The following is a 26,497-nucleotide window of genomic DNA, read 5'->3' on the forward strand; positions in this document are numbered from 1 at the left end:
TATTACTTATTCCAGCTATGTTAATGACTTTATACTTGCAGCACGTCTCAAACAGGAGATCGTTGGCAAGATTTACAAATCAGAAAATGATATTTCTTAAAAGGTTTACTGTTTTTTGTCTGTTTGGTTTGTTATGGAGCAACGTCGCATTTGCGCAATCTGATGACGAAGAGATGTGTCTTCCTTTTCGTCGTTCCCTTCCGTGGAGACCCACAGTGGGGCAAGGTTTGCAGGGTCGTCCTGGAAAACTTGGACCTGAAGGGCCACCTGGGCCTCAGGGGCCTCAAGGAACCCCTGGAGTGTGTGGTTGCAATCCAAGCGAAATAGACCAATTGAACGGCAAAATACAGACACTGACTGGTAAGTCAATCAACATACCACAGAAATATTGTCAAAACAACATCATATAAAAAGCAAAGGTCGACTGGTCCATACCAATACCAAATTAAACTCTAAACCGTCTTCAACTGCATGCAGACTCGAAGAGCAGAACTGCAAAATCAAAAGTGCTGAAACTTAACTAACCAACGTTGCCAGGGCCTACAAATTTTTCCAGTCAAAAGCAAGTTTCAAATCTGCCAAAATTGCGAAAACAAGCCAATTGTTTTGAAAGTAGCTCAAAAAAATTCAAAGCATTTAGGCAGGCCTACTATTTTACGTGCATTTTAAACGACCAAAGCAGTTGGAAAAACAGGTTTTGTTCATACCAGTGTGTTTTATTTGTCGTCTGCGACTCTGTTTGAAAAAAACAGTGATCAGCAAACTCACCTAACCGTAGTCTAAGAGAATAACTTACTGATGCCTGACAACCTGATTATCGTACACTGCATCAAATTTCGACCATCAGCACTCAATTGTTCACTCAGGTTGACCGTAACAGCATTTTTTCAAACCTAGGCCAAGATTCAAACGCATTTAAATTAAAATTAACCATGGCTAAAAAAAAAATATTTCGAAACCTTGTTATGGATGAAAATGCAACATCAATACTTAAAAAATAACATATTTAAAAGGAGCCCAGAAAACCGCCATTTGTCAAACCGAAAAATAAAACGCCAGCCAAGGTCAAAAGGAGCCCAATTAGGCGGGAAAACCACTAACCTGGCAACTTTGTAACTAACAAGTAACAATATAGTTTTGCCGTCTTCCAATATCGGAATGGCCCGTTTCGGTGAGTCCGATTCGGTGAGTCCGATCCCTTAACCGGGGATTTTTTCAATTTTTTTTTTTAATTATCGGGTACCGTGGCCTAATTATCATTGCCGTTTTAGGGTTAGGGGTTAGGAGTTAGGGTTAGGGGTTAGAGGTTAGGAACTCACCGAATCAGACTCACCGAATCGGACTCACCGAATCGGACTCTCCGAATAGTAGCAGACCCTTCCAATATAGCTTCTAACAATATGGAAGAATCCTGAAAAGGAGCCGCAATCCAGATTTGCAACCGCATTGCTCAGAACATTCCAAGCACAACACATAGCCCACTGATGGGTGGAATGCGGCATGCCGCAGAAGGGCAACGCAAACGAGATGTAAAACTACGTGTAGATGCCGTGTGACTGATTACTTGATTGCATTTCAAGCTCCACAAAAGCAATAAACATCAAAAGTGACGCAAAGAAACGCAAAAATGACCTCCAGAGAACTTACAGGAACTACAGGTGCAAAGTTCCTTTTCTTGCTTTGAGGAAGCTTACTTCTTACTTGATTTATACGCTTGCTGTTATTGCAAAAAGTTCTATCAGATTTTAGCCTATTAGTAGTTGCTTGTTGAAAAGGAGCGATCTTCTTGGCGTCAGCACTACCTGACTACTCACTATAGAACAGCGAGCATTGTGTTTCGCTAACCATACCGGTGTAGCCTCCACACTAGCCTTCAAGACTTTTCCAAAAACATGTGTTTCTCGGCAGTCGAGTGTAGCAGGAACTCAGCGATAGACACGTGTCAACATTTCAAGCATTTTTGTTAAGCATTAGTCTTTTTTGCTCATCAATTATGATGTTATATTGCAGAAACTACGACACAAATGGCCAGTACGATCTCGAAGTTGCTCTCACATATGCCTGTGGATTGTAAGTAGCCGATTCAATTAGGGAAGTTAATCGGCTTTTTTTTCAAATCTAATTTTAGCCCTGGTTTTAGATTACAACAGGGCACTCTAAGACCTTTAGAAAACATTTTTGTGAAATTCCCGTCCAAACCCTGCCTCCTCATCTTGAAAATTACTTTTCGCGCTTAATTGCTTAATATTGTATGGACGTCACTTTTTGTTTATGACATTTAAAGTTCAAATATTATTTATTACTGTACTAAAACACCTTGAATATGTTGCAAAACTGCCGTAAACATTTTTTTGGTCTTTATGTCATCGTAAAACACGGAAAAGTGTTCTTTCGGTTTGTTCGCATGACTACGCGCATGCGCAAAAGCGTGACATTATTACTCTTCGGCAGTTGTATGAACAGTTTGTATGAAGCTGGTTGTATTTGAGCCGCCGCGAATTGACCAAAACCTAACTCCAAAAACTACTTTTCAAACAAAGTCGCTTGTAGCTTGTTTTGTTATGATAACTGACTTAAATGATAAAACGTCTTTGGTTTCTGTCTGTAAAAATTTACTTTACATTTTTAGTTCAAGCCCTCATTCTGAGAATCTCCGCTCAATCCCTTTCTATCTACCTCTCTATTTTATCGGCTGGTTTCAGTTTAATCACGCAGATTGACTTACTTTTGGTATGCTTCTGCTACAACAACCAATTGAAAACCTCAGGCTGACAACTGCTGCTCACGATGTTTCTTAACCAGGGCCGGATTTAGTTGATGGGAGCCCGGGGCACTTTTAGATCGGGGTGCCCCCGTGTAAAAAAAAAATTTCCCGCCGACGGCGCGAAAAACCACCTCTACGTCTATAGTAGGCCTAGTATTAATCCAGACTGCACAGCACTGCACTGCACAGCATTTTGCAGAAACTTCAAAGGCCGAAAGAGAAAAAAAATAACACAAAATCACAATTTTCCACGTCAGGGGGCCCTTTAAAAGGGGAGCCCGGGGCACCAACACCCTCTGCCCCCCCTTAAATCCGGGTTTGTTTTAACGGCAAGTTGTTGTAATGGATGGTTGTCGAGTGTCGACACGAGGTGGTTGTTAAGAAAGCTTTATTAACAGAACAGTGTTAAAGTGATGTCAATGCAATACAAGGCAATTTTATGTGAAAAGTAATTTTCAGGGTAGGGGCGACATTTTGAATGAAAAGTTTCATTTTTTTTCCAGCAGTTTTAGAATGTACTGTTGTATCCTAAAATCAGGGTTAAAGTTGAAATTAAAATTACCCCCCCCCCTCCCCTGATTCAATTGCATGTCAAGCCATTTCATAATTCCAAATGAATCGACTCTGATCTAAAAAGGATTGTACATTCATGAAAGAGCTGAATCCGTAGTAATGAATGGCAGACCACGTGCGCACATTCACAAGGGTAGGTATACGTTTGTATCTACACATGAGACATAAACAACGATCTTGCTGCTGAAAGTGAAACTCATTCCATTATAAATTTAATAATTGTTCAACCTACGAAACAAATCGTGCAAGGCCGTGGAGCAGTATGAATGCTGACATTCTCATATCACGGGTTTCGCTTCAAATATATCAAATAGTTTTAGTTTGTACCAACTTTATAGTTTAACTTTAAAGTAACAGCACTTTCCTTTCAAAATGTGTTGCATGGTGAAATGTTTGACTTGTGACAAATTAAATGCAACTCATAGGTTTAAAGTGTATCTGTACTGTTCATTGTTCAGTGGATAATAGACTTTTAGACGACTTATTAATTGTTGTTGCATTGAAGTTTTTGTCACTCAATGTGCCGTGGGATTGAAAGATGGAAGGGTTCTTGATGCGGACATTACTGCTTCAACTATTCACACTATTAATTATGCTGCTCGACAAGCTCGGTTGGATTACAAGGGGCCACCGGGTCATGGTTGGTGCTGGGCTTCACTTACTGGTAAGTCATCAGTTGAACAGTGGGTTTGAATCTCTAATATTATCATTTTTTTACTCTAAAAAGCGCAGCGGCCCGCTGAAAAATCAATAAAGTTATTATTGATTGAATTTTTATTTGGAGTGAATCAAACTTTAGAGAAGTCCAGAGTCCTAATGGGGAAAAAAATTTATAAGAAGATGGACTTTCAACAATCGCTTTGTATCTCTGTCGATAAAACGTTTTTAGTATTATTGATAACAATAAAGACTGCAACACCTTTCTTTCAGCCAGACGAGGTGAATGGATACAAATTGACTTGAAGACGCCTACACTTGTCACTGGTGTTGTGACACAAGGCAGAGGAGATCATCCACAATGGGTCACTAGCTTCAAAATCTCTTATGGAAATTCTACTAGTGACTTATTAGTACTCAGCGACAAACACGGAGAAAAAAAAGTAAGTAGTTTAAATTTTTTTCTCAAAACAAAAACGACTAAATTTTCGTATAGATTTAAATTTCAGGTTAGCGATCACCTTTATATAACATTTTGGAAATAAATTGCATTTATTGTTATCGCTTATTTCAACTGAAGATCAATCATGTCGTCAGGGCTGGATTAACCATCGCCAAAAAATAAAACTGGTAATGTAATGAAAAGTTATTGTCGTTCCGTTCAAGTTAAAGCCTTTTAGGGATAGTGCATGGACGTCTCTACAATAGCATCTGAACTAAAAGCGAAACGCTGCCTGCCAAGATGAGTCTCAAACAGGATTGCAATGGAAATTTTAATGCCAAATTTCAGAAATTTGACATTTTTTCAATGGACTCTCAGGTTGTTAAAATATGGCACAGTCGCAACACCTTAGCTTAGGACCTAAGCTAAGGTGTTGCGACAGGGGTCGGCAACCTAAGGCCCGCGAGCCAGATCGGCCCACCAAGCAAAATCATCCGGCCCGCGACTCCTCAATGAATTGTTACATTTCTAAACCACTGTGTGCCGTCAACATGTTTTTCAACAATAGTAGGCTACTTGGCATATTCCACAAATGTTAAAAACCGCGTGTAGGCTTTGGACACTTCTCCGGATTATCATCCTTCTGCGTCTGCGGACATTGAATCAATGAAACAAGGATTGTTTGCTAAATGGAATCTATTTCTTTTGATAGATTAAGATCTTTTAAGCTACTGATGCTGGTTTTGTGATGTAGTATATTGCCATTGTTGAAACTATGTCAAGAGAAAAAAAATGATATCCTCTTTTCAGTAACAGCCGTAAGAAGGTTATAAATAGAAGCAATCACTGAAATATGAAATGTACCCACGAAATTTGTTAATATCTAGCTTGCTTTGTTCTTTATGATCATCATTTATTCGGGTGGAAAATCTTACTTTTAGAGGCAGAGGATGAAACCACTGAACCAACCGTGCCAATGAGAAAATGTTGCATTCACACGGTTTTAATACAAACTTTTACTAAAATATACAAATGAGACAGAAAGTACGTGGGAAAAAAATTCGCTACCCGGACACCCTTAACGTAGTTGTTCCAAACGTCTATATTCCTGATCAAGTTCGACAGTTCATGTTTCTTCTCTCCAGTGTCCCGCTCAAATTGGTGGAGAAAAGTTTTTGCTTGCATGTCATTTTTTTTAAGTAATCGTTAATATAGGCACAATTAAAACAGATGGCTTGTGTTATAGTCTATATGCCTACAGCTTTGCTGACAGTAACCTACGTGATGAGCGTAGAGCAGGATTTCCAAAACTGTGTGAGGCGGCACATTGGTGTGCCGTCGGAGAGTCGCAAGTGTGCTGCAAAAGTATGGTGATTTGAATGTTGCAGCCCTATCCCAAAGTTGCGACATGTCACATTGCTATAGATCGTAATGGAGTATATGCTTTCGTGTTAGCCTGCATTAGACCAAAATTAACTGCGTCTTTCGCTTGATCATCAGATAACTCCCAAATGAATCAAGACTAGGCTATTTGTGAGTAAAAGTATGCACACCTTTTGCATTGAGGCAAAAGTCGATGATTATAGTGGTTTATGTGTTCATAGTAAAACTAACTTTAACAACTTCTATCATGTATAGTTTCGTCAACTTAGCAGGTAGCAGTTTCAACCAAAAAGTTGAAAAAAAGCAATATTTCGAAAAAATAATCGACCGAGTAAGTCAACGAATTTGCGGCGGTAGCGTACGAAATACTTTGATGTGCCGTAGTCCAAAAATGTTTAAAAACCATTGGCGTAGAGTGATTATATACTATAGCCAAATTGAAAGATACTAACATAGTGAAAATGCACCATAAAATGACCTCATCAGAATGTTTAAAATCATAAGAACAGTTAGGGAAAAGATTTAAAGTAGGTGACTCCTAAAGGCGCAGCGGATAAGGCGCTCGCTTTCCAATCATGCGATCCTGGTTTGATTCCCGGCTTAAGCTGGTTGCTGACTAACACCTCTCACCTCTACCCACGGTGTAACAAATTAGGTGGGCGTAGTTGCTGAAGGAAAGGCGGCCGAGAGAAAGGAACTGGCCACCCTACTCTCCTTAGTGCCAAAGGCTTAGTACAATGAGAACCTTATCTTCTCATCCCCCGATGCTTGGATCAAGTATGGGACTCATCTTTTTTTACTCTTAAACCTCTACAAGTATGTACATTGTACAAATATGGAAAACTACTAGAGAGGGTTTCTCAGTCCGAGGATGAAAATTCCTAAATTTATATGTCGCAAATTAATAGCCTCCGGCCCTCCGAATCCTTGCTGACATTTTGTGGCCCGCGACTGTTAAAAGGTTGCCAACCCATGGCTTAGATTATAGTAGTAACCATGCTGTTGACAATCAGCCCAAAATGCAACATTATGAAAAGCATCATCAGGATTTGGGAAAAGTTGCCCTTTCAAACCTGATGTTTTGAAGTTGGTTACTATAGAATGACGACACAGGATTGTTTTTAAACAATTTAAATTTTCCATTTTATGTTTAAAAATAAACAAGTAGCATTGGGCACTGAAATTCTACGTAGCCTACTTGAAGCACTCGCAAGGCTTGATCTTCGGTAGCTGTCCAAGAGCTACTCGGGTCCAGAAATGAACTTAATGTCTTTGCTATTTGATTGACTCGAGAATCGAAATAAATCGAAGATTGAACTTAAGGCTATTAACCTTTATCCTGTGTTCAGGTTTTCCAAGGAAACAGCGATCTAAACACACACGTCCTCAACAGATTCCCACAAACCATTGTTGCAAGGTACGTCAGACTCATCGTGCTCACGTGGCATGGACACGTTTCAATGCGTTTGGAGTATATCACTTGCTAAGCATGCATGTGTATCACCGTCACCAACCAGTTGCTGTTTGTACATCACTCAGTTAAAACTGTACAATAAACTTTCTTGCATTTACTCATCTTTGTATTATTTTCATTCAAAATTGTCTGCGGTGAGATAGGCATGCTACAATTTAATGCAAAGCAACTTAATGTTGAACTTGTCTTCGCCTTCTAGCCTAGATGCAACCCAAACATATGAAAAACAAAAAAAATGTGGAATAGGGATTTGTTTAGCGATCCACACATAGGCGTAGCCAGGGGGGGCCAAAGAGGCCATGGTCCCTCCTAAATTTCTAAGATTTGAAATGTGAATAATTTATATTTCTCGCGTTTACAAGCAGGTGGTCAGTTGTTAGGTTCGCATTTACGCCCGCTCCATACAGTAGCCTATTAACCTTCACCGCAGTCTACCACCAACTCACTGATGGAGGCGGTTTTATGAGATATCAATTATAATACAAACTTGGAATCTGAGAAATTCTGCATTTTTGTCACAAAGCAATGCATTGACCTCAATAAATTCATTGAGAAGACTGTTGACCATCGAAATGCTGGTTACCACGAAGAAGTCATGTGCTATGACGAATTCGTCATGCTTCCATTCATTCTCTTTTCTGTTGCTGTCACTCAATACTATCCGTGTCGTAATCATCACAGTTTCAATTCAATATCACTGGTTCGTCCCTCGATATGTGCGCTTGAGAAACGCAGTTTAAGGACTGCTTTCCATTCAGCGGCACCTAGTGGATGGAGTAATTTAGAGACAACAAACAGAAACTCCACTTCGCCAACCTCGGTAACCTAGTCTGCGTCGGAGGTTCAAAGCCTCTACAAGTCTGCGAAACTGCCAGGAAACTTTTTCAGTGCGAGGATAAAGATTTCCACAATCAATAAGTCTATACCTCGCTCATTGAATAAATACTGTAGCATACATAACTCTGAGAGCTCGGCTGTAGATGAAAGGACAGAATTAAATTACGGTAGTTTAGTTATCAGGAGGATAATTTGGTCTCAGTACCAATAAGATTCTCGGGTCCCAAATCAAGATACCGTTAAGAAAAACACACTATAACCAAACATTAGGCCGAGAAGTGGTTTTGTCAAGTTCTTGGGTGCCTTGGAAAGGTTGTTGCCCTTAAAATTATCCCGGGCCAGAAAAGTACCCCCCCCCCCCCCCTGTCAACGCGTCTGGTTATCGGTGTGTGCAATATGAGAAGTAGCTTTAGATTTCAAGCCTGAAATATGACAATTTGTTTTAACTGAACAGGTATTAAAACCGCGTTCTTCTGCAACCCGGTTTTCTGAACCAACTCACACGCTTTCGCTGCACGCCTTGTGTATTTTGATCACAATTTTTTACTTTTCTACGTGGTAGGCTACGTGTTCACACTTGCAGTGGCGGCTTGTGGTCTCAAAACATGGGGGGGCTGCATCAACCAGTAGGTTAACCTAATATAAATAATTATAAACCTGTACCGGACTGAGTGATAATAGCACTGAGTTAGGGTTAGTAACACAGTAACATGTTCTTTTAATTAGCAGTCCTTTAATGTTTTTAAACTCTGATTGACAGTTGCGAATTATCTTGAATGAATCTAATGTAAATTTGATGTTGGAACAAATACTGCAGTCATAAATGTTTTTATCATTTAAATTAATGTTTTTATCATTTAAAGTAAACTTTTGATAATGGCTTGAATTTGGTCAAGTTTAGGTGGTCACCAGATGGAGCTAGTACTATTTTGGGACTTGGTATTAACTTAGTTGGTTAGATCTATGCTTGTGCTTTCCAACGATAGCAAATTTGTTGAAATTTAACAACAAATGAATAAATCGAAGACAATTTTCTTCAGGTGTTTTTCAGTGCATTTCCACCCCGTACTTCCTCCTTTATAATAGTCCATTCCAACCTGTGTGACGTTTAATGACGTCATCATCCCAAAAGGACGAATTGTGACAGAGCATCAATAATTACAGTAATTGGCTTTACTTCACATCAAAACTAGTCTGTCTCAGTGACTTCTCAAAACAAAGATCAAGTAAAGTAACCTACGATCCCTTCACCTAATCACCGATAGCTTCCACACGCTTACCCTAAAGATTTACGAGAACCAAAGTTGGAATCCCTGCCCAGGGTCTGTTCTATTTGCAGTCCCTACAGCGCTTGTTCAGTGATGCTACTAAACTTTTTTCTGAAAAACCTACGTCATAAAAAAAAGAACAAGCAACACCGGACCTGCAGAATTTGCAGACCCAGAGTTGCCAATTAATTTTTGTAACACAAATTTTTTTTTTATTACAAAAAAACTTAAGATTAAGAGTTTTTTTAATTCTTCAAGCGAAATAAATTAAAAAAACATGGCAAAACTATCTATATGTAATATAATTCACATATGCACAAAAATGTTGGGGGGGCTGCAGTCCCGCAGTCCCTTATGACGAGCCGCCTCTGCACACTTGAGTTGGATTTGTTGTAGACATACAGTTCACTGTCTGAGTAACCTAATATCGAAAAATTTGCCTGCCAATGCGTGGACTGTGACTGTGGACGTGACTGCAAACTCCATCTTTTTCACCAAACTAAAAAAAAATGAATTCATTATGAGCTAAATAGACTAAAGTACCCAAACCAAGCTGGTTGTTGAAAACACCGCTCACCCCTACTCAGGTTGTAATAATTGAACTTAACCAGTCAACAAAATGTGACAAATCAGGCCGTCTCTTCGAGTCACCATGCCTAAACATCAGTGTAAAGATCGGGCTACCTTTAAAAATTCGCACAATCACAATCCCTGTTCCTTAACTGAAGTCCAAAAAATAGAAAGCAAGAGTACAACAGATAATGTAATTGACGACACAGAACAGAATTAACAGCAAACAACTTATTTGCAAGCACCAAAGTGTTGCATTCAGCAACCGATAAACGGCTTCCAATGCCAAGCTTTATTTCATATTCTTCACATGAAAAAATGATAAATTATCAGGCTGTGCATTGACATGGTGATGCCTATGATTGAAAAAATCATGTCATGCTCTTAATTAAGTAAATTGTTTCGAAGGGTATGTATTAGGATGTTTCATTTTTTCACGATTTTTGAAATTGAAAATGCTTGGGGTCTAATCAGATCGGATTTTGGCCACATATAGCCGATCCAAAATATTTTTTTGATTGGACGACTTTTAGAGGGTGCGCGGCCCCCCCAAAGTTTGAAAATTTGAAGCGTGTGAAAATTTGCAGGAAATATGCGATATCTGGGTAACGGAAGGAGATAGGAAGACGGGGCAAGGTGTCAACTAGTTCGGAATGGCCAACTTCCTATCTGCGCTTAGTACATTTTACTACCCTACCTGCAACGGAAAAAAAGTAAATTGCGAAAAACTGTTTTTTTCACATTTTTGGTGTTTTCTTCCCAGTTCTACAGAAGCAAAACCCTTCTAGTAACTGCACTGATGACAAATGACATTTTTTTACGAACAGGTTTTGTTAAATGTACTATGACCTAACAATGCAGGTGGACGACTTGTAGAATATTATACTGTGCTTTTTAAGTTTTCAGAACTACATTTTTGTTCGAGTTTGTAGTAAGAAGATTTGTTAGTTGTAATGTATAGGGTTGTTTTGAGAAGCTCCCGTTGCAGATTGAGTCGATGTCATTCGCCATCTGCTGTTTTAGTTTACCACGGATTGTCATTGCACGTGTTAAGATTTAAGTATTGGCTATTTGTACCCAGAAGTAGTTAGTTCAATTGCTATTGTGCCAGAAACAAGACTTGACGCCAGTGAGACATTGCAGAAATTTGAAAAGCTGCCAGGGAATGTATTACCCACAAACAAGCGTTCTTCACCACTACAATTTTTTATGCAAGCAATGCAGTGAAACGAATCCCAAGTTTAAGAAGCCTCCATGTTTTGCTGATGTCAAGAGACAGTTGATAAATGATATAGTTCATATTTGGGTTAGTGCCAGCCTTCCGGTGATAAGCATCATTCGAGTTGTGAGACCAGGTTAAAACTGCTCATAAACAAATTTAAGGCAATCAAGAAAAGAAAACAGCCACAGACGGGAGCGACAGAAGTTTATTTATTCCATGAGCTGTTTGATATCTGCAAGTGTAAATGTGCCATTCCATCACAGGTGAAGTTTTACTACGGCAGACTTTCTTGTAGCTGTAAATGGATGCACCGTATCCCAGAAGAGGAGGTTGAGTTTTTGCAAGATCAAAGGTCTGCCAGAAAGATGTTTATTACTGCATCTCGCGACAGATCTTTTACTTTAAGGGTAAAAAATAGATTGAGTCATCAGAGTTCTTACCAGCAAAAGTTACCAAGTGAAGATGAACCATCTTGCTCTTATTCAACCAGCTCAGAAACTTCCGGCCTGGTAGCACAGGAGAAGCTAAGGCGAAGACCTGCAGATATGATTACACCTGATATAACCTTTTCCAGCAGTGAGTCTTCGAAAGAGGAGACATGAGGCTTAATTCTTGATCCTGATTTCGCCAAGAAAGCAGTAACAGGTGGCAAGATGTACACAAAAAAACGAAAACTGCCGTAAGTTCTTTAAGCTGTATGTTAGCTGACCGGCGAAACACTTCTATTCGCCAACAATCTGACCAGTTGCTTGCATGTGCTGGTGACGATATTGCTGCCTCACCGACTACCGTATATAGATGTAGGGAGAAAACAAGAAAGCTGTGTTTAGAAAAATGTGATGATGACATCTCTGCTTCCGATTTTCTGCAGCTTCATTATGATGGTCGAAATGTGAATGGTATGGATCGTTGTGTTTTTGGTTCAAACGCATGATCGAGCAAAGAACAAAACTATGGAAAGAGTTATCGGAGTAAAGTTTTTTCTCAAGGAAATTTCTGTTAATAGTGAAGCTGTCTTTAATGCGATTATTGGTGCATGTGGTGAAAATCTTTCCAAAGTATACTCGATCATGAGTGATACAGCGAGATTGAACACGGGCAAAAAAGTGGTGTTAATAAACGAGTGACTGATTACATCATCGAGAATATTGGACATGAAATACATTCTTTTGAATGTATGTTTCGTGTAAATGAAATTTACTTGTCTCACGTAATTGCTGAGGTTGAAAGAAAAAGCAAGGGTCCAAGTGCAATGCAAGAATAGATCAAATGAGAGGGAAATAGGGAAGCTCAAAGAATTGCTACAACGAAAGAAGATTATTGACAACTCTGATCAACAAAGCAAAGTTGATGTTAGACTGAGGTCGTATTTAAGCAATGCTGAAGAATAATCATTAAGTGTTACATGCCGGCAGTAATTTTTATACTTGGGTAACATGCCCGATTTTTCGTTCTACATGATGTTGCTTATTTGTTTTGCTTTCACTGGTCATGACTGGGGATCCCTGTTCCTGGAGCTGCGTTTGAGTACCTCTAGCCCGCAAGTATTGTACATACTGTTGAATTTATGATTTTCTTCGCGTTCACATGGTGTACGACTCTTGATTTGCACAGCCACGTCAATGTCAACTGTTTTGTTTAATTACTCTGTGTTGGTAGCTTATGCTGAAACGTTTACATGTGAGAGACACTGTGCGATAGGAGATGACGGTATTCTAAGCCAATTGTGAAAGGAAGTCCATTGTTGTGTAAAATTCGATGCACACTTGTACCCTATGCCTGCCTATGCCATAGCACATGTTTGTTGCTCTCTATAACTTGTAATCACTGTAGTTACTGGTTCCAAGGGTTTTGCTTCTGTAGAACAAAACATCAAAAATATGAAAAAAACAGTTTTTTGCAATTAACTTTTTTTCGTTGCAGATAGGGTAGCAAAATGTATTAAACGCAGATAGGAAGTTGGCCATTCCGCACAAGTTGACACCTTACACGTCTTTCTATCACTTTCCGTTACCGAAATATCGCATATTTCCTGCAAATTTTCACACGCTTCAAATTTTCAAACTTTGGGGGAGTCGCGCACCCTCTAAAAGTTGTCCGATCGAAAAAATAATTTGGATCCGCTGTTTGTGGCCAAAATCCGATCTGATTAGACCCCAAGCATTTTTGATTTCAAAAATCGTGAAAAAATGAAACATCCTAGTATGTATGCAGACTATTCTAACAAACATATTTTGCTGCAATTTCATTTCACAACATTTAATTGCTGTCACCAACAGGTAAATAATTTCAGATTCGTTATCAAAAATATTGACATTAAACAATATAGAAAACATGAATAAGTAAAGCACGTCCCGTTTCTAAACACAAGTTCAACTTTACGAAAGCTGCAGATAATACTGATTGAACGAGCACAACCAAAGGCCGGTGGGTCTATATCAGCTTTCCAAGAGAATAACGCTCAGGAGCAGAATGGTAGGAACGCCTGGCTAATCTAATAACGATATAAAGAGCCCAAAATGTAAATACTAAAATCATGTTCAGCAAACGTTTCAAAAACTATAATATTTTCATCTTCAGTGCTCTAAATGTATAAACATCTATAGCATGAGCATTTGTAACACTGAAGATAAAGACAGTATAGTTTTCGAAATGTTTGCTGAACATGAGTTCAGTATTTACATTTTGGGCTCTTTATTTTTGGATTACAATAACACTCACATTTGAAAATTCGGGGATAAGCTTTAAACCGAGTGGGTATGGATTACTTTGCGCAAATTCAATGAAATACTAGCGATAGTTTACGAAAGCTTTTCTTTCAAAAACTATCAATTGGCAGCTCAGAGCCAACTGATGATGTTCCCCACTGGAGTTGGAGGATGGTCAGATAATTCGGGAATCACATAGATTATAGAACAATCTGTAAATGCTACCTGACCTGTACGACATCTGCTTTGCTCCAGATCGGGGTGAACAAGTGCAATAAAGATAGAAACTACTTTGAAGATGAGATCCAATTCACTTAAATGAAACAAATAGGGGGCTGTGTGAAATTCAAAGCAGTCGTTATCTTGTTATAAACACCTTTGTTTCAACATAAAACACTTAACAATTGACGTTCATACCAACGCATGAATCACTATTTACAAAAAATAAGCACGTTATAAGTTTGAGTCACTGGCGGAAGGCTGCCAAAACAGAGAACAGCCTCGCTTTGGCATGCAGAGCAAATTCGAGCGACAATGCGACATGTTAGCAAATGGCTTTTTACAACAATTCCACAGGAATGTTCTGTCAGGCGGCACAGGCGCATAAATTAGTGACTAAGAAAGTTTCTCGAAGTAACTTAAAAAGCCCATTGGTACACACAATTCCACACCCAGCCAGCAAATCAGTTCTTTTTTACATTGATTCAACGTCTGCAGACGTTGAATCAATGTAAAAAAAAACTGATTTACTGGCTGGGCATGCAAGACCCAACAGGTCAATTGAGTTTGATGCTTCAACGTCAATATTCAAAACTTTGACGATTTTTATTCAAACACAGTGGAATTTGCTCATTGCTGAGCAGTGGGGAACTCCCGAGTTAAAAAGATAACGCACCAATTTGTAATCTTTTTACATTCTAATTGAAAAAAGTTCTAAACTGATTTACAACCTTAAAAAGTCAGTCTGAGCAAAGATCTTTCTAATGTAAATTATTACGTATTCCCGATGAAGATCACAGAACAAACGATTTTGTTTGTTAGCAACGTTACGAGTTATCGTCACTTCTTTGTGCGGCACGGGCTGCGCAGGCGACACTTTCACTTGAAATTAGAATCGAACGATCAGTGATATCGGCGTATGCAATTATGGATGGTGGTTTTTCAACATCCCAGACAGCAAAATCGATCATTGTTACATTGATTCAACGTTTTCAGACGTTAAATCAATGTAAAAATTACCGATTTTGCTGTCTGGGATACAAATAACAACGACGTGGCCTGAATAACCTTTTGTCGTTGTGACAATATTTTCCGTCAGTTCCTAGACGGCAAAATCCGTCATTTTTACAGACTGGGGTTATGGCAAAAGTAATTTGTAAACTGCAAATTTTCCCGAGGTTTCATGTAACATTGGCGTTGGGTGTATTACCCATCAAACCTAAGTGTATTGGAAGAGTCCCTAACGACGTTGTTAGGGATGAGCTAGGGGTTGAGCTTTTTTTCAAAACACCCACCGCTTGTCAATTGATAACGACGCTGAGTTACATCAATACACAGTATCGCAACGTGAAACGAACGTATTTAAAGGACAGAATCTAACAAAGTGACCACGAATTAAAACATAAAACTTTAAGTGCGCTTCTCTGGCGGAACCGGTTTCAACCGGAATAAAACGCATAAATTTGGCTCTGGCTGGTTTATTCGCAAGCTAATTTGCTATCAAAACTTGACAATGCAATTGCAAAGGCCTGGACAGCATTTAAAGGGTAATTGTAGTCAACAGTGAAAACATCATTCTCCACTTTTCCAAATTGCATGATGATGTATTCAGCTGAAAATTAATTATCAGGTAGTTAATAGTCGTGTTAATTAAGTAAAAGCAAATCTTATGTAACTATACCTTTGTATAGACTCGTTTACATTAAATTATTGCATGACGTAGGTTTAGCTTAGACCGACTTTTGATCTTTCTAGCGATCAAATATTGCAAATATTGCATAAATATCGTTAGCAATGTGTTAATATTAGAACTACCGTTCCGAGGGTTGACTATTATGATTGTAGTTTGCAATTGCATTAAGCAAGAAACCACTGAAAAAAAAGGACGTTTTGAGCCCGAAAAAAAACGAGAGACAATAATTAATTCAATTTTAATGTTCAAAAAATGATGCAAATAAAAAGGAGCGCTTCCCGGGCAGCAAATCAGCCGTTTTTTACATTGATTACAATCAATGTAAAAAACGACTGATTTGATGCCTGGGTTATTACATACAATGCATATAGCCATTATTATCTGCAATCCAGAAGCACAAAACGCCCCACACGGCCGGCTTCGTCATTGTGAGTATTCATATAACAAGTAATATTCCGGAACAATGATTCAACTTACGATCGCTGGAGTGAATGATTTGAAAGTTCTTGATAGACGCCTGGGTAACGCGTCCGTGGAAATTTAAAACGTACGATTGGGTTTCTGCAACAAAAATCCCAAGTTTAAACGATTTAATTACATATATAAACTTGCTAATGGTGCGTTTGTGACTTCATATGAACACATATTGCTAAGTGTGCCCCATGGTGTGCCGTTGGGAAATATAGCACCAACAATTTATCCCTTGAAATACGAGTTCAATTTAAATCCTCGAAGACGAGGGATAGACATCATCTTCACGGCTGGGTTTTTTTTTCGGTCATTTATCGGTCATTGACCGATTTTTTAGCAAAATGTCCGAAAAAAAAATAGTCAATTCGGTCAAAATGTCCGAAAAATATATAGTCAAATCGGGTGTTGCAAGGTTGAGTTTCGCTGATGAACGTTGAAGAAAGTTTTCTCAGTTAAAACACGACAACGTTTCTCAGCGAAACTTAATGTTGTAGCTCATAGGCGCCTAACTATTTTTTTGGCCGTGGGTGCGAAAGCGTGTTTCATCAGCAGCAACGTAAATTCAGCAAAATGTCACGCAGATGGATGACGTAATTATGTCGTCACACTAGGATTGCTTTTATTGCCACACTCGCAGTTATCGCTACGTTCGACCTACCGTTAATTATTATAAACAAAACTCGACCACTTCGGTTAAGCAAACACATGCCATGCGTTTACGTAGGCTAGCGGTTGATGGACTGCGACTCTTTAAGCTAAGCACAACATAAAGTTTAGCAACGAATTAGATTTATTACCATGAAACAAGAGACGAAAAAGTTTACTAAAAAGTAAAAGGTGTACTGTAAATGGAATGACAATGTCTTGAAAATGGAATGCAAATACTAACTTGATTATATGCTTGAAAATGTACCTGTTGAAAGTAAAATCATTCACGTTTACATCAATTCAACAGCACGTCACCTTGAATAAATTTAAAAGTTACTGGCATCCGTAAACAGCCCTTGAAAAATAGTTACGGACAGACGTTTGATTAAGTTTTCGACTTGACATAGCTCCCTTTTGACTACAATATCGCAACTTATGACTGACCTGTTTTCGCGTTGCAGATGAAACAAAAGATGCGCATATTCCCCGCCTTTGATCGGGTTTCTATGGCAACGGTCGTGTGTGCGCCATGCAGTTTGCGCGAGTCTGTTACTGCGTTGATTATGTCGCGTGTGCGCAATGCGGTTTGAACCAGCCCTTGTTGCGTTGGTTGGTGGTTACGTCGTGCCGAGACTTCAAGTTCATTTTCACAGCGAGCGATTCACTGCCGCGACAATTCACTGTAGAGGTTTCGACTTTCGAAAGCAACATCGAGTCTGTTTGCAAGCGCATAAAGCCAAACGCACGCTCTCCGTCTACGTAGCAAATTATGTTGTTTTTGGGTGCATTCAACATCTGATTACATTGAATCGACACAAAATGGTAGATTTTTGCTATGTCGCAAGCAGCAAAATCAGTCATTTTTACATTGATTCAACGTCTGCAGACGTTAAATCAATGTAAAAATGACAGATTTTGTCTGGTGTGGAATTGTAGCATCCTACTCGTTCTAGTGATTATTTATCGCGAAGCTGTTGCGGTTTGCTTTCAAAAAATGTTGTCCTGCTGCCGATCGCTAGTTCATCTATTGTTTTATGTATCAATACAGCATAAAAAGTTGGCGCCTATGTTGTAGCTAGTCAGGAAGTGCAAATTTTGGTTTGTATCAGCTACTTGAAAGGAAATATTTTCATCAGAAAAAATGACCGAAATAAATAAAAAATGACCGAATTTTTTCAAGTCATTTCGGACAAATGACCGAAAAGTTTCAGCGAAAAAAAAAACCCAGCTTCACGGCCAGTACAGAAAGAATAAGTTATATCCTCAGACATTATGGCAAAAATTATGTTCAAGTTTCGTACCATGACGCCGTTAATGAACGACCAAACATGCAAAAATACTATACAACAACCTACTGAAAGTGAGCATTTTTACGTCGTTTCAACGCCTCACAACGTTATAAAAAAGCAAATTTTGCTTACTGGACATTTGGACAATCACAAACACAACCTGTTGTTCAATTACTGTAGTGAAGCAAACTAAATGCAGTCTGAGTGGAAATGGATGAATCGCTACGGTGATGACGAAAGGCGAACATTTCGCCAATCGCCAGGTTGTAATCAACAATTAGTCGTTTCCCACATAGCAAAATCTGTCATTTTTACATTGATTCATCATCTGCAGACGTTGAATCAATGTAAAAACGACGAATTTAGCTGTCTGGTTTATTCTCAGTCGAAAGATGTCGACCACGCATGAACGCAAAGGATGGAGTGCATTTATAAGAAAGCAAAAATCACATACTCAATGGTCGGCATGGAATAGCCTCACCCATTCATTAATAAATGATCAGAATACCAACCCTTTTGACGTCTGCAGACCTTGAGTCAATGTAAAAAAATGGACTTTCCTGAATGTGTAAGTGGCAGGTTGAGCAATCGTTACTATTCATTCGGTCTTACCTTCGTTCCAAACTGGTGTTTTGTTGCTTAATTCGATCAGATTCTCCATATTCTTATTTTGCCATCTGGACAGTATGCTTTCTCGCTCCTAAAAAGTTTAACATAATTAAAGTTAAATTACAAAGTTTACAGTGTACCATGGCGATTGGCGACCTATATACACAGGTCATGCCAACTTTGATTGTAGGCCGATCTGCTACTCTTGATAACAGTCAGAATCGCTGGTATAGGTTGATGGTCCGAGTAGTAGTTGATAAATAAAGTCTCTGTGTATATTTTGTGTGATTTCGGGCTATTGTTACCGGAAAGATAAGGAATCAAATTTTAGCACTTGTACTGGAAATCGGAAAAGCATCTGGCAACACAGGAGACAAAAAACATTTGTCTTTTTTTTTAAGTGAAACTAGAAGTTTTGCAGTAGTTTGAGATTCAGCGATCGCACTTTACCAATTTGAATTCTTAAAACCATCATTTCAAAGAAATATAAAGTACATTTATAGTTACGTACGGTAAGTAGCATAGTATAGTAGTCAAGTATTGTATAGTTTAAGTCATGGCTATCTGTATATAAAGGTCGCCATGGTTTAAGTACACCCAGAACTCAAAAATACAATTACATACACCTCCAGTCATGACCATAGGTTCTCACGTTGTTGGCAAGGCCTGTGTGTATACGTCGCTATGGTAAATACCAGCACAAAAAAAAATATTCCAATTCGGAAATTTAAAGCAATCATCACGTCAGAGTAGCTTCTTTCACAAAGCTTATTAAAATAGAAACTTTTAGAGTTCTTTCCTTTCAACTTACATGGGTAGGTTTGAATTTGACTCTTTCCTGGTTTCCATTCATTCCTGGGATAATCACTGTCATTTTGCGGGGGCCCTGTCATAACACTAAGGTTAATGAGGCTTTTTTGTGTGATGTGTAACTAGTTTCTTTGTTAGGTAAATCCTCACGAATTATTTAGACTGAAGGACAGGTACAAACAAAATGTGATACTGCTACGCTAATAAGCATGAACAAGATAATGCTTCTTGTCCTTGCAAGCATACTACCAGCTGAGGTTTGTCGCGAAGAGGCCACACTTGCTTTCCGGCAGGTGATAGATTCCAATCACGGGCTATGTTCCAAGCACTATGTAGGAATTTAAATTAATAGCACAATCTACAGACTACAATGTCCCGAGCAGGACTTGTGGTCTAGGTGATTTAGATGACGACTCAATGAAATGGCTGCCCGGACATTTAGTCCTGACCATGGCACTGTCTCGAGGGGGATAAAAGCTCTTTGACCCTTAGACTGGCAAAAAAAGTTCAAATGAAAAGAAATAAAAAGATGAAATATATAACCTTGAAGCCAAGAACATTAGTCTCGTAGCAGACAGCGACCAAATCTTCTCTCAGGTTACTGCGGTCTGGTGTAAGCCCAGTACTTCCGAACTTCAAGCCATTGTCGTAGACCGTAAACTTCGTTCCCATCATGTTCGAGCGTAATTTGCCTAAAAAAAACAAAAAAAAACTTTAAAGTCTTTGTACTTCAGAATTGGCGCAGCGGATAAGGCACTGGCTTTCAAATCATGCGATCCTGGTTCGAAAACCGAGCTGGTTGTTGACAAATGACATGGACTGCTCACCTCTACCCAGGGTGCAATAAATTGGGTGGGTGTAATTGCTAAAAGGAAAGGAGGCCGAGGAAAAGACACTAGCAACCCTACTCTCGCTAGTTCTTGCCGAAGGCTTGACATAATGAGAACCTCACCACCCTTAGTAACTGGGTATAGGACCTTGCCTATAAAATTAACCTCTCTTGTTATGTAAGAAAGAAAGCATATCTTCTTATGCAAACGGTATCTTATGACATGGCGTGTGACGCATGAGAATTTTTTCCAATAAAAGTGCAGAGGATATTGAGATTGAGTCAAGCTAATGTTTGGAGTGGATAACTATCACGTGACCTTGTTTGATTAAAAGATTATGATCGACCCCGTGATCAACCCAAAGTGACGCAACAAAAGAACAAGCAAAAATACTCTAATTTGTGTGAATTACCTTGTGACGTCTACTTGACCACACAACAGAAGAAACTTTACGTTGTCGCAAGTAAAATTAAGTAAAAGATTGCCTCAGTAACCACAATAGCGTAAGGCTACGTTGAAACCACAACAAACTCGGTGTATGAGCAGCATGCTGTAGATATTTAAACAATAATCATCAACAATGTGACAACTAAAGCCGCTGGCTCAATGGAATGAGCCTTGAAAATTATTGAATGCAGTAAGACAACCCCAGCCGCAACGCATACAAGTTAAAGTTAAACAGATGAATAAAACATGTTTGGCAATCGTCGAGTGCTTTATTACCAATGTTGTCATAACAACACTCAACTTTTACGACGTAGGAAGGTTTCTTGCGCCGTTAATCAATTTTACAGTTAAATAAGCTGATCTCGCATACACACAATTGTACATGACAAAAAAGAAAAAAATCAACACAAAAACAATGCAACAATGATGCAAATTATGGGGAAAGATGCCCGACTTACCAACGTAAGAATCCCCATCCCTGGAAAGATCAGTGGGATCAACAGAAATGAGATAATTCGATGTTTTGCTCCGCTTTCGTTTCCTGCCAGCTAAGATGAAGATCTGCAAAAATAGCAAGACCGTCTCGGTCACGCAATTCGATGCCAGCAACAAGCCTGGACTTGATTTGTTTAAAAAAAAACTTTGCAAGGAACAAAATTTGTGTGATGTGTACAACTGTATACTTGGCAACGACTGCTCGGCATTTCCACACAATGCGAGGGGTATGTTCTCTTTTTATTCCCTAAAAACTTATTTAGGGGACCAAGGGCTCAGACCAAGAGCGTCATTACTACAGGGTTTAACATATAACTAACATAAACTGGACGCGTAATTAATTAAAAAATAATGATATTTTACATCGTCAAAACAACGTAATGAAATATCGATACAAAATATTTATCTTAATTGTCTTAAAAAGTTGCCGAAAGGAATTCAGTGTCACAGAATCTAAACTTTCCGTTAGTAAATATTTCAAAAGGATCATCAAACTATTTTCACCTTAGCTTCACTTATATCGGGGGCGTGAAGGCCTAGATCAGGTAGAGCTATGAAAGACGTATAACAAAAATTCTACCTATACCTTCTCCCTATACCCGCAAACAGGATGTTTCTACAATCAATCATATAATCCAGGGGGTGTCCAACCCGTGGCCCGCGAGAAGGTTCTGAGTGGCCCTCGTGATATTTTTCGAAATGACATATACTGTATAATCAGTTCAATCGCCTACGGTACGTAATTTATGGCAAACTTACATTTCGAAAAATTGGCATTTATTGTTTGCTTTCTTTGTCTATTATTCTATAGTCCCTATATAGTGCAGGGGTGCGCAACTGTTCAAGTTAATTTTATTGCATCACGATGTACATTGTTACGCATCACATTTTCCACACTGTTACGTCCACCTTTTTTCACACAATCGTACTCGTGGTTCAAGAGTCAGTCAATCAGTAATATTTCTTTGTTTTAAAGGGAGAAGTTCAAAACTTTCTATTTCTAGAATTTTACAAAAAATTGTCTCTTAAGAAAAATATCAGAGAATCCACAGATTGGCAGTTTTCGTGACATCATAATTCGGCAACACAATACTTGTGCGGGTAAGTTTTTTCGCGGATGAACCATGTTAAATCCCCTGAGTGATCAGTGATCACTAATTTCTGACAGCCATATGGAAAACTCGCTTTGCATTGCTAAATCGTCCGTTTCACCGCATTTGGCCTAACTTGTTTGAGAAAAACAGTGCCAAACTTCACATGGAAATGTCGACGTGTGGTAAAAACTTTGTTGACTTTACTATATCTTGGTTTGTCTATTGTTCTTATAACTGTAAAATAAAAATAATAGACATTTCTAAGATTAGAATTTTGGTGTGAGGGTTTTAATTAGAAATTATAAAACAGTCATTTTTAAGATTACAAATTAGCAGTAAATACTCAAGTGGCCCGCGCGATCATTCGTAAACTGCATGTGGCCCTTTGGCCAAAAAGGTTGGACACCTCTGATATAATCTCTAAATTTAACTTTACACACAATAAGCGTCTGAACTGATGCGGTCTCACGAATTGCTTGCAGTCCAAGGATATTTAGATGTGATCCTATCAACGATTTGTTTGTTCACACCTATGTGGCTCTTGAAGTAGTAGTCGTGACAATGATGCAAGTGTCCAGCAAATGCGTTGTAATTACAATTTGGCAATGTTAAAAAGCATTGCAATTACCATGAAATAACATGTTTTTGCGCTAATCGATACTTTCCAGGCTACAGATAAGCACATCATATTGCGTATGGTTCAACAGGCTAACATTGTGTTAAGAATGTCTTTATTTTGCTTTGATTTATTGCCGCTCCAGAAAGTTTACAATAGAATTTCAATGTAGACTTTGACAAGTCTTGTCGGCTTGGTAAAGTTTACATCAAAATGCTATTGTCAAAGTTGTCAAAATCCATAAAGTTTTTAAGTATTGTCGGCTTGTGAAATCAATGTGTTCTTTTGATTGACAGCGACTCGATGGCTTAGTGGTTTGAGTGTCCGCCTCGGATGCAGTAGGTGTGGGTTCGAAACCACGTTGGGTCATAGCAAAGACCTTTTAAAAATGGAATTAAATTTATCACTGCTGGCACTCAGCAGAGAAGTAGGTTTGAGCCCTCAGTAATAACTTGAGTTGATTAGGCTAATATGTAAGCAACATAACCGTTTGCAATCATGATTTAGTTTGGCTGTAAACGTGTTAATTTTTAAGACGTCCACAATAGATCAAGCAAAGTTCATTTCGTTTTATCACAATTTTGAGCACTGACCCACGACTGTGATACAGTAGTTATTTTTTTGATTCTATCATTTGCGCTATACATATTGTGTTTTTTGACATAAAATCAAAATTACAATTCAAAATGAAAAAGAGTTGCTCACTTTTTTACCATCTTCACGTTCGTAATGGAAAAAATATGTGGGAAAGGCATGTCTGTCCAAACCCTTCTTGTCTCTGGTGATTCTGCACTTCACAGTGTACCCCTGAATGAAGAAGTGAAAGAAATAAGTCAAAGTTAGATTGTTCTTCAAGAAAGTTAACATTCCAACATCAAAACTCCGTAAGTTTGAAAATTGGTTTGTGAAGCTTAATTTATAATATTCAAGTTAAAGTTAAATCCAGTAACATTGATAAAAGTCAAAAGTGGTCTAACGTTGCGTAGTACCGTACAACACTCAACTTATATACTAACAACTGAAATACAATAATTTTGTATGTAACTACCTGAGGAGCAGGCTGCATGCAAAAGTTCTCCAAGTCATCAGTGTCCATTCCTGGGATTCCGGATTTACCTCCAGCGCTGTCCAGTTGTTCTCCGTTCTAATTATTACAATATGATTGAGAGGTTATGTTTCGTAAGCTAGGTTCGCCAACTCCGTAACATTTAGCATTGATTTTTACGTGAAGCGACGTCAAGGCAATGTGGAACATTGGGAGTCTTCGAAAGTTTTTATGTTGTTTTTTAGAAACTTTATTGTTTTAATGATATTGTCGTTTCTCCTTATGAATTATTAAACTCAATAAAATCAATTATTCTCAAGCCAGAAGATCTATAAATAAACTAAGATGAAGGAAGTAAACTAAATCCAGTGCTGTTTGGAAAATTAGGCAAGAACGTACAAACCATACTTTTTATAACATCAACATTTTAACACGTTGAACTTATGTTAGATTAACATCTCTAAGTGCTGCTTCGAATGTTACAACAAGATAATGATGCTGTTTCAACAGCACATAAGTTGGTCACGTGACAATCCTCCAGAGTTTAATTTCCGAGGAAGTTAACTTCCAAAACTTAATCATCATTATTACCAGCGATTTCCACTATCTTTTAAATTAGAGCAACAGTGAATTTTGCCTCCTTGTCAAAAAACACCTGCCTTTTCGAGACTACAAGTGAGGGGCATTTTTTGTTCAAATTAAACTATAAAAATTCAAACAATCAAACTTATTTGCAAAATACTCATTAGAAAATCAAAGAAGCTCATAAGATCAAATAAAAATGCACTTTATCATTTGCACACTAAGACACTTTATCATTTGCGCACTAAGACACCAGTGCACGGATAGTAATAAACTAGAGTCTACTGATTGAAAGCATGACCATTTGAAAGGCACAAAGAGTATTATCACACCAATTCGTTACTAAGTCAGTTTGAAAACAACTTCCTAGTATCAAAAAAATTGATTAGCGTTTAATACAAGCAAATCTCAAATCGTTATAACAGTTCTGTTAAGCAAAGTAAGTTGATAAACACACAAATTAGCTTAAAAACTATGTGTCATCCATGCTAATGCTACAAAAACCGCCTGTTCTGGTAAGTCTTCATTTTTTCAAAACAAAACCAACTAAATGCTACATGAAACTGTACCTTAACAGCAGCTACTCTGTTGCCTGAAAAGCTTTGAAGCGCGCTCAAAACTTCGTTTTCCTGAAGTATTAGGTCGTTAAACGAAAGCTGGGGCGCCTTAAACGTGTCTGTGCCTTTCTGAGATCGATTTTGGCTTAGTAGTTGGTTTTCTCGGTTAACTTCTGCACGGTATTGATTGATAAGTTCTTCGATAGCTGAGATAAGCTCGCTAAGTGATTCTTCTTCGCTCAGGATCAATTGGACGATGGTGGCACCAGCTCGGAAGCTGTAATCCGCGAGACGTTGACGCGATTCGGATTCAGGACTGGTGTTCTCCATAATGGAGTGACCTTGTTTGATGACAGCATCCAACTGTTGACAAAGATTGGACACAAGATCCCAGTCTTCGGTGTTGTCCATAACGGAAACTTCTTCACTATTCTCTGCGTGTGTTGGACGATCGGTATTAGAGCTGGATGCTGGCTGAGTGATGAAAATTGGATGAGCCCAGTCTTTTCTCAACTGAGGAGTTCTTTTTTCACCTTTCACTTTGTCTAAGTTTTCACGAATTTGTTTAACTCGAGAAACGAACTGTGATTTGAGATTTTTGTTCACAATCCTGGCCTGCATTCGCGTCAAAACCCATTTCATCCTGACTAGAATCCACCATACTTCATCATTGGGTGATTTGAACCCTCCTGTGCCGACTGCATCGCTTTCATGTTTGGAAACTATTGATAATTGTTTCTTGTTGCTAACCTTGCTTATCGTGATAGGATTATTGCTGGTATCCCTTTGGCTAGAAGAGGCTCTGAATCACAAATGTTGAAAAGTAGATATCAATTCATGAAAGAATAACGAATGCGATCAGTAAGTAAGTAATAGAGCCAACCAAAGTCAACTTTTCTACTTACGATAATACCAAGAATAGAATATAAAAAATGTATACAAAATAGTCTTTGTGGGTTAATGTCAACTTTTGGTCATTCAGACATTAGATCAATTTAGGTTTCATATAGTTTATGCAAAATTGTTTATTAGTTACACGTTTTTACACTGCAATTAAGTTGTCAACAAAACTTCTATTTATATTTGTGGTGTGTATAACATTTATTAATTATTTATTGTCGTACTTTTGTGGCGCAACAATGAAGTCTTTGGTTAGGCTGAACAACTCATCTGGAAGTAGTTTCATGCAAAATT

General features: G+C 38.4%; 2 protein-coding genes across 3 annotated transcripts in view; one reads left to right on the forward strand and one right to left on the reverse strand.

The window, feature by feature from the left end:
• Positions 1-99: 99 nt before the first annotated feature.
• LOC145787007 (EGF-like repeat and discoidin I-like domain-containing protein 3) lies at positions 100-7,306 on the forward strand. The gene is made up of 5 exons (XM_082598760.1): positions 100-360; positions 2,011-2,070; positions 3,843-4,001; positions 4,268-4,437; positions 7,169-7,306. Exons 1-5 carry the CDS (start codon positions 174-176, stop codon positions 7,304-7,306), a joined length of 714 nt encoding a protein of 237 aa, XP_082454886.1. The 5' UTR covers positions 100-173.
• Positions 7,307-14,664: 7,358 nt separating this feature from the next.
• The window catches only part of LOC145786136 (uncharacterized), a 32,172-nt gene continuing 20,339 nt past the window's right edge, over positions 14,665-26,497 (reverse strand). For both annotated transcript variants that reach the window (XM_082597791.1, XM_082597790.1), the window contains exons 8-16: positions 25,316-26,105; positions 24,168-24,263; positions 23,825-23,926; positions 21,373-21,475; positions 20,181-20,329; positions 19,639-19,713; positions 18,831-18,918; positions 16,288-16,371; positions 14,665-15,729 (exon numbers count right to left, since the gene is read on the reverse strand). In XM_082597791.1, coding sequence (XP_082453917.1) covers positions 15,596-15,729; positions 16,288-16,371; positions 18,831-18,918; positions 19,639-19,713; positions 20,181-20,329; positions 21,373-21,475; positions 23,825-23,926; positions 24,168-24,263; positions 25,316-26,105 — 1,621 coding nt within the window. In that variant the 3' untranslated portion in view covers positions 14,665-15,595. The remainder of the gene's footprint in view (positions 15,730-16,287; positions 16,372-18,830; positions 18,919-19,638; positions 19,714-20,180; positions 20,330-21,372; positions 21,476-23,824; positions 23,927-24,167; positions 24,264-25,315; positions 26,106-26,497) is intronic.

This window comes from Aplidium turbinatum, chromosome 17 (genome assembly GCF_918807975.1).
Source record: "Aplidium turbinatum chromosome 17, kaAplTurb1.1, whole genome shotgun sequence".
NCBI lineage: Eukaryota > Metazoa > Chordata > Ascidiacea > Aplousobranchia > Polyclinidae > Aplidium > Aplidium turbinatum.

What these genes read in the sequence shown, in the direction of transcription:
- LOC145787007 (XM_082598760.1), top strand. Translation starts at nt 174, where the DNA reads ATGTGTCTTCCTTTTCGTCGTTCCCTTCCGTGGAGACCCACAGTGGGG. An exon ending in CAAAATACAGACACTGACTG is followed by an intron (nt 361 to 2,010) that starts GTAAGTCAATCA and finishes GTTATATTGCAG; the next exon opens with AAACTACGACACAAATGGCC. An exon ending in GTGCTGGGCTTCACTTACTG is followed by an intron (nt 4,002 to 4,267) that starts GTAAGTCATCAG and finishes CCTTTCTTTCAG; the next exon opens with CCAGACGAGGTGAATGGATA.